This window comes from Eriocheir sinensis, unplaced genomic scaffold (genome assembly GCF_024679095.1).
Source record: "Eriocheir sinensis breed Jianghai 21 unplaced genomic scaffold, ASM2467909v1 Scaffold276, whole genome shotgun sequence".
In the NCBI taxonomy this organism is placed as follows: Eukaryota; Metazoa; Arthropoda; class Malacostraca; order Decapoda; family Varunidae; genus Eriocheir; species Eriocheir sinensis.
The window spans coordinates 186,427-195,197 of record NW_026111583.1 but is presented as its reverse complement, the minus strand read 5'-3'; the positions used below and the strand labels follow the sequence as shown (position 1 = coordinate 195,197).

Sequence of the window (8,771 nt, the reverse complement as noted above, 5' to 3'; positions counted from 1 at the left end):
AGACTGATTCGACTATTATATATTACCTGCATAGTCCGTTAATGCTTAAGTAACTCCCGGCTACTATGCGCGACACGTGGTATATAAACCAGGACACTGATCCTGCTTCACTGGGTTGTTCCTCATTTGATCCTGAGGAGGAGAGCCAAGGGGAGGCCCATGGGTTGCTCTCGTGGATATTAAAGGGATACCACCAGAAAATAGGGAGGGAAGACGTAATACAGGTTACTGAAATTACTGTTTGTAGAATAAAAAACCGGTTTCGGTTAAGAAGGGAAAATGGGGTTTTGAGGAGGAGAGAAGACGTTTCACACAATGGAATGTATGGGGAAGATCGCGAATGTTACATAAGTTAATGAAGAGAACGTCGGAGGAACTATCAAGGAACCTCTTTGGGTCCACCAGAAGTGGGTTCGACCTGACTGGGGATATTTTTGGTCCTGTCCCCAGATGGGAAGTCCGAGGCGCGTTGATAAAAGTTTAATTTGATATACTTTTTTCAGGAATAAGGTGTGTCGCGTGTATATAGTTTGTAACAGAAAGTAAAATAAGTATTCTCTGGTGTGAGGCAATGATAAGGCGGACAGTGGCGACACGGGAGGGTCCTTGGCGAACTCTCGGCACCCGCTCACAATTCTTATACACACATGCAACACTGAGAGCTGCGTGCGCCCGTTGCTTACTTCCTCAACTATTTAAAATTTAACGTTTCATCTAATCGTATTGGAATGGTATGGTAAGTGATAGAAATAGAAGAAAAAGAAAGAAAAAAAGATGCTGCAAAGGAAAGTGTTTATGATAATATGGGGTCTGGTATTTTTTCTTAGAGCTGCATGTCTATTATATCTCATGAATAACTTATCGGTGTCCTTTTGGGCCAGACTGTGCCACGGATAGTAGCCAAGAGCAGGACAGCAGCAGAGCGCCCGGAAAACGCTGCCAAGAACCGCTTCAAAAACATCCTTCCATGTGAGTTGTGTTGACATTTTTGTCTTAGTTTCGTGTATATTTTTTCCTCACATTGTAATAACTTTCAGCATTAAACTCAACTAGCTTCTGATTTGTTTTCGTTCATATGTGAGTGGCACTGGTGTGTTTTGTGATAACTGTAGAACATTACTTGATGTCTCGTTCTACCGTCAGTTAAGCTACACATGTCCACCGTTGATACATTTTTTAAATTTTTTTGTTCCTTTAGTAGTGTTTCATGTTTGTTCTCAAAATGAAAAGCGTATTATAATTATCGTTCACAAATGACCAATTTTATTCAAAAGAAAGATTATAATTTGTTCCTCTCCACACCTAAGAGTCATGGCGGTTTAATACCTTCTTAATATTCAGCAAGCACTCTCACACAGTTACATGTACGAGTATATTGTCCCCAAACAGACCGCCTCCTTCTCATATCTTTCTGCAACAAGCCTAATGCCGAAAGGTGGGAACAAGCTTAATCTTATTTAATGTGTTTAGTGTGAAAAATCCAGGTAAGGAAATTTGCCTGTCTGCACCAAGAGTTTAATATTCTAGAGTCACCCTCAACTTCAAACAGGTAATTTGTGAGCAAAATGAGTTTCGAGTCATGATATAAACAACTTGTGATGGGTGATACACTTGGGGCTTTAGTAAAAGGTGGCTTGTCTCGCGGTAACTCGGATCGATAATAATTCATCATAGTTAACATAGTGCCATCAGGTAATACTTAACCAAACATGAGACTCCAGCAACATGTGTTTTATACAACAGATGACGACACTCGAGTGGTTCTTTCCCGCCTTGGTGACGACCCTTTCTCAGACTACATCAACGCCAGCCATGTAGAGGTGAGGTCAGGGTCACCCAGCCCTGTCTTTTTCGTCTTAGCAGGTTTTACGTTAAGGAGGTTTTTCATCTTAATGTTACCATCCTCATTATCGGTCACACATTTATCATCATCGTTTTCTCTTTTACGTTTCTGCTTATGTCGCCGGTAGGCTTTCTTGGTGGTGCCTGATGGTAGGCCCCAGCCTGTTGTGGCGCAGGCAAGTGTATATTATGGCGCCATCTTGCTTGGCTCATGCTGTCCCCCGCAGCTCATCTTTGATCCTCTTTTAGAGGGAGAATATGGAGTCCGGGTTGATGGGTTGTCTTCAGTGCAGCATGTGGGTAGTCTTACGTCACTCGGCAGTGATTGAACATTGTGGCGGCACAAACCCGGGGCCTCCTAGGAGGACGCCGCGGTCGTACGCTAACCACTCAGCCACCGCCTCGCCATTGTAACCGTCGATATCATTATCGACCTTCATACTTCAGTGTCATTATTGCAATAATAATCGTCTCCATCTTCATCACACAACCATGTAAAGGGTGGTGATAATCCTTATCGTTACTATCTAAGAAAAAAAGATCGACAAAGGCATGACCCAAACAAGTTTCGGGAACACTGTCGACAGGAAGGTAACTTTTCTTGACCACTAAAATATGTTTGAAATTATGTTTCATTAATCAATGTTCCTTCAGAACTGCACACTTTTCCGGAGTACTGAGTTACTCTAACTGATCACAGGCTTGTTGTTGGAACACTCCAGCTTCATGTCAGGTCGCGAGATGCAACATGTCTAAAACCTCTAGTTTTGTTCCATCACTTAAGGCCCTGACTCATGATGGCTATGAAAGGAGCGTCTACTGTTCATCAAAAGTCTAATTTCTCTTGTCCACTCACTTTTTCTCGGCATCACACCGATTCTTCCTCTTTTCCTGTCGAGTATTCTAAGATTTAATATACGTATTCCATAGCATATCTCCCTTTTCAAGCCCAAACAACCTTTTTGGTCTACAAGCATCATCGTAGCTATCTTACCTTTTGCTGGACATAGATTATTCAGAGCTTTTTTTCACAAGCTGTCTTAATGGTTGTGTTCTTGACAGGGCTACGGGAGCATGCACTACATCGCATCACAAGGTCCCAAGGACGCCAGTGTGTGCACGACCGCAGACTTCTGGAGGATGGTGGTGGAACAACGCATTGACGTTATCATCATGGTGGCAAACTTCGTCGAAATGGGAAAGGTGAGGAGCTGTAGGCTACTTCATGGTACAGAGATTTATTATTTTTTGGGTGTGCTGCCTTTAAGGTCAGGGTTTGTTGAGGTGGCTCTTGGGTGACCTCAGTCCGTTCGTGGCGTGGGAGAATTTTAATGACAGTGGCTAGCGTTATCTATGACTATTGCTTGGCCCATGCTGCCCAGGCGCTCTCCTTGAATGAAGTAGCTGAAGCCAGGGTCGACTGAAGATCTGGGCAGCATGTGGGTAATCTTCCGCCACTCGGCGACGGTTGAAAATTGTCAGCGCGCATCGGTGGGAGTCGAACCTAGGTCCACGGGCTCACCACGCCTGGACGCTAACCACTCGGCCACCGCCTCCCCAATGATAGATACGATCACAGGCGTACGGGACCCTTATCATCTGTGTGTGTGTGTGTGTGTGTGTGTGTGTGTGTGTGTGTGTGTGTGTGTGTGTGTGTGTGGGGGGGTGAACTCTGCACGGAAATTGTTTTGCTTTTATTTTATTTGACAGTGAGTCATGAGTTCCAGTATGTAATTTGCCGCTCAGCGAGGTAGATTGCTGTGAAGTTTGTTTATTTTCCTTTGGTTAATGTTAGACATTTAGCGTTCAAAATTTACTTTGAAGTGCGTATTATATTCATATCCTTACACACAATGTCGGTGAATACAATTAGTATCTTTGCGTTTCATGATACAAAGCGTTGTCGCCGTTCATTTTGTATGTATTCAGCATTTTCTTTCGCCTGTGATACCCTTCCTGACAGGTAACCCCAGTTTTCAACTGAGGGCCTGGGTATATTGCCCATCATGGCTACGAGCCCCGCCTGCCCGGGCTTATAGTCGTTGTTCCTCTCCTAGGTGGATTGCCTACCATGGCTGACGAGACCCACCTGCCCATTGATTCGAAATTTGAAATAGTTGGAAGCCGTATAACCTCGCAAGAGATTATGGGAAAACCTGACGTTAAACATATGATTATGATGATGCATACAATCAATCAGGAGGGACATACGCTGGGGTGGGGTGGGGGTCCCTTTACCCACTTACGACAGCAACCCTGAAGTCCTCCTTGCAGAATTCCATACAGGTCCTCTTTCAATCCTAAGAGCCTGTTGGCAGGATCTCTTACAAAACAGGTCGAAGACCAAGGTCCATTCTGGGTAGCGTGCCACATGCGTCTGCATACGACTGAAACTTGGTTTTGGCCCAGGAGACCTTCAGTCTCAGAGCTTCGCCTCCTCATGCAGCATTCAGAGCCAACACCAGGACCCACAGCGATTCCGCCAAAAGTACGTACAACATAATCAGGAAACAAAAGCTCAGTAACCTTGATGTTGCCAACAGATTCTCTACAACGACTTTGAACAGGAACTTTGTCTAATACCCAGTCTATGCAAGTGTTTAAAAGTTTAAAAGCTGCCTCACTCCTAGATGAACAGGTATAAAGCAGGAAACGCCTCCCCCGTCACAGCGCTCTCAGGTCCAACTTCCAAGGTAAGGCCAACCACCAGGAATATCACGGATCCACAGAATGTCCCAGAGTACCTTACGTTGAACTGACGCAAAAGCCTTCTTGAGATCAACATAGGCTGAGTAACCCCTGTCGAAACTCCCGTTGGCGTTCTTCAAGGACAGAAGTGTTAGTATCCGGTCAATTGTTGAATTACTGGGCGTGACCGCGGACTGCTCATTAGCAGATGAGGTCGAATTCGCATCAGCAACAGATGAGGCAGCGTTTTGCTCGGCACACTGAACAATGTAATACCACGGTGATTGTTGCAGTTAACTCAAGGCTGGAGGCTGCAGAACGCTTAGCCTCAGACCTTACTAATATTTCCGATTGGGGCAAGAGGAACCTGGTGTCCTTCAACGCCTCAAAAACAGTTTCTCCACCTATCCACTCGACACAATCTTCCAAACAACTATCCCCTATTCTTTGACAACACCCAGCTATCACCTTCCTCAACACTAAACATCCTCGGTCTATCCTTAACTCAAAATCTCAACTGGAAACTTTATATTTCATCTCTTACTAAATCAGCTTCCTCGAGGCTGGGGGTTCTGTACCGTCTCCGCCAGTTCTTCTCTCCTGCACAGTTGCTGTCCATATACAGGGGCCTTGTCCGCCCTCGTATGGAGTATGCATCTCATGTGTGGGGGGGCTCCACTCACACAGCTCTTCTGGACAGAGTGGAGGCTAAGGCTCTTCGTCTCATCAGCTCTCCTCCTCATACTGATAGTCTTCTACCTCTTAAACTCCGCCGCAATGTTGCCTCTCTTTCTATCTTCTATCGATATTTCCACGCTGACTGCTCTTCTGAACTTGCTAACTGCATGCCTCCCCCCCTCCCGCGGCCCCGCTGCACTCGACTTTCTAATCATGCTCATCCCTATACTGTCCAAACCCCTTATGCAAGAGTTAACCAGCATCTTCACTCTTTCATCCCTCACGCTGGTAAACTCTGGAACAATCTTCCTTCATCTGTATTTCCTCCTGCCTACGACTTGAACTCTTTCAAGAGGAGGGTATCAGGACATCTTCCGTATTTGATTTTGTTTTCGGCCACCTCTTTTGTTTCTTTTTTAGGAGCAGCGAGTAGCGGGCTTTTTTTTATTATTGTTTTCTTTTTTTGTGTGCCCTTGAGCTGCCTCCTTTGTTGTAAAAAAAAAGTACTGTCGGTCCCACTTTTCCAGTCGGGAATGGCGCCGGACTGCCACACGACAGACAGCACCGCATGCACCCATGGATCATGGATTCTCCCCTAGCTTTTAGCATCTCCACACTGATTTTACGGATGTGAAAGATGGAATGGGGCTTCACAGAACGATTTATGAATTGGTTGGATACGTAATGATGACACTCTTCAAGTTAGATAAACAGTCCCTAACTACCACTCAGTAACTGTACTTACGTGGTCCAGGTGTGATGGACCGGCGTAGAGCCGTACATGAATTAATTTCCAATACCATGGATCCGTAATACTTACCGGGAATTCGGTGATACTTTAATCGCCCGAGAACGACACGGGGAGGCAAATCAAGTGTACTTATGTAGCTCAGGTGGTTTACGGAGTGAGGCGAAGCGTCGTGGAGAAAGGGATCGTCTGGCTGAGTTCCCTGTAGTTGCTTGTAGGCCATGGACAATGTATATTTACGCTACATTGCGCGTTGTACTTATTTTCATATGTACAATAAAAAAACATAAGGTTGTGGAAAAGTGAGACGGTAAATTGACTCGAGGAGCAGGTTGTTGGCGGGCCGATGTCTTACAATCGAGTGGAATGTTTTTGCCTCAAGCGTACGTGTCGTCACCTTTAATGAAGCTTTGCTTTGGAGCTCCTACATACGTGACGTCACTTCCTTCCGCGTCGGCGACACGTAGCTGGTAGTAAATTTCTCCCAATCTTTAATTTACTGTCATAAATTAGAATTACAATGATTTAAATATTTACCCGAAGTCCAAATTACACAAAAAGTGCATAATTTCTCCCTACTGATATAAGTAATTTAACGGGAGGTAATTTTATATCAAAATTTCCGACAACCGACCCCAGTTGCCTGTCCACCTTTCAACTTCTTTGCAGCCTCTCACACATCCGCAAGAGAGTGGAGTTTCGTCTATTGGTCGATCAACAGCCCCCATCTACAACGCAGCCTGAGGGCGTTGTCCGCTATGGCGCTCTGCCGTGCACAACTGCCCAAAATACTCGAGCCGACGAGCCCGGTACCCATTCGCATCTGATACTATCTGTACATCAGCCTCTCGGATAGTACTTGTTTTAGGTGTGGATTTGGAGCGGAGCTTTTTCGAAGCCACTACATTCTCCCGAGCACACGCCTGGCTCGTCAGTTTCTCAAGTTATAACCCCGGAGGGTTGCATTCACACAGCTCTTCTGGACAGAGTGGAGTCTAAGGCTCTTCGTCTCATCAGCTCTCCTCCTCCTACTGATAGTCTTCTACCTCTTAAATTCCGTCGCGATGTTGCCTCTCTTTCTATCTTCTATCGATATTTCCACGCTGACTGCTCTTTTGAACTTGCTAACTGCATGCCTTCCCCCTCCCGCGACCCCGCTGCACACGACTTTCTACTCATGCTCATCCCTATACTGTTCAAACCCCTTATGCAAGGGTTAACCATCATCTTCACTCTTTCATTCCTCACGCTGGTAAACTCTGGAATAATCTTCCTTCATCTGTATTTCCTCCTGCCTACGACTTGAACTCTTTCAAGAGAAGGATATCAGGACACCTCTCCTCCCGAAATTGACCTCTCTTTCGGGCACCTCTTATGATTCTTTTTTAGGAACAGCGAGTAGCGGGCTTTTTTTTTTTTATTATTGTTTCCTTTTTTTGTGCCCTTGAGCTGCCTCTTTTGTTGTAAAAAAAATTAAAATCTCGAGATTTTCTTGAACTTCATGCGTTTACTCAGTTTTGCAACTACAAGTCTGTGGTCAGTAGCAAAAAACTCAGCACTCCGGAAACTCTACAGTTCTGGAGGATTCTCCAACGAATACTGAGAAAGATGTGATCGATCTCCTTTGCATTCCTGTACCTACCAAGTCCAGCGGCAAGACTGACGTCTTTGGAATCAAGAACCAGCAAGTCTCAGCATTCTGGACTTTGCAAAGTTCAGAAGGAGAGAATTGTTAAGTCTCTGGTGCCAGAGCCATGGGGGCATTCACATGACTCGTAGCCAGGGCTATCGGCATGTGCCCAAGACAGGAACTGTGTCACGGGGGGACACGGGTCGACTGTATAGTGATGCTTGGTGTAGAACATCTCTCATTTTCAAAATTCACACATCTCTGTTAAGGCATGCACTGCTACAAGTGATATGAAGCCCAAAATATGCTTCAAACACACCAACATCATACACTCATCAACTAGAGTAAACCCAACAACGAAGGGCTGCAGTCTGCTAGAAATGTCAATTTCAACTTCCTTGAGACGGGCACCATCACTCAGGCTTGACCAGTTGTAGGTATAATCCCCACTACTGATCGCTTCATTGCCAGGTCTCACCGTCTCAGAGAGCCTCAATATATCAACTCAGCGTTCTGAGTTCAGCTGCTAGATGGGGTAGTCGCTGATCCTTCGAGAGGCTCAGGGTGCTCCAGGAACCCACACGGAGAGCCCGCCGGAGCTTAACCCATGTCCTAGCTCGACGAGATTTTGTCTTGTCTGCATCATTCTAGCAGCCTTCAAGAAAAGGGGGGTGGGTGTGGTTGGTGGGGTATGGGTGCTCTGCTGCCCTCCCCCCCCACCCCCAGACATGTCAGCGGACTGGATGCCATATAGTTCTTGATAAGTGTTCACTTCATCGCCACACCCACTACGTGGGCCTACAATGGCGGCTGATTATTGGGCCTATAAGCCCAAGAGTCCCAAGGGTTGCCGGAGAGTGTACGCAGCCACCACCTGACATTGTAGAGGCCTCTAGGCTCATGGTCACGCAGACTAGCCGACTGACCTCTCCGAGCCAGAAGAGGTCGCCAGTCTTGGCAGGAATAAAGAACCAATGAGGTGATGATGGTGATTATTGAGGAGTTCTGCTCCTGGCGCCGCAACTGCAGGGTTATAATTATGGCGCCGAATTTAACGCAAAATAATATATAATATAAAAAATATAATAAAAAAACACAGGTAAAACAATTAAAACATGATAAAAGAAACTCAATAAAATGTCAACAAAACCTACAGGAGGCTGAGAACGCCAGCCTCCTGTGGGA

General features: G+C 45.7%; 1 protein-coding gene across 1 annotated transcript in view; it reads left to right on the top strand.

The window, feature by feature from the left end:
* Positions 1-857: 857 nt before the first annotated feature.
* LOC126991421 (receptor-type tyrosine-protein phosphatase delta-like) overlaps positions 858-8,771 on the top strand; it is a gene marked incomplete at its 5' end in the record, with an annotated part of 57,951 nt that continues 50,037 nt past the window's right edge. Inside the window, 3 exons of the mRNA XM_050850188.1 lie at positions 858-969; positions 1,744-1,820; positions 2,905-3,045. Coding sequence (XP_050706145.1) covers positions 858-969; positions 1,744-1,820; positions 2,905-3,045 — 330 coding nt within the window. The remainder of the gene's footprint in view (positions 970-1,743; positions 1,821-2,904; positions 3,046-8,771) is intronic.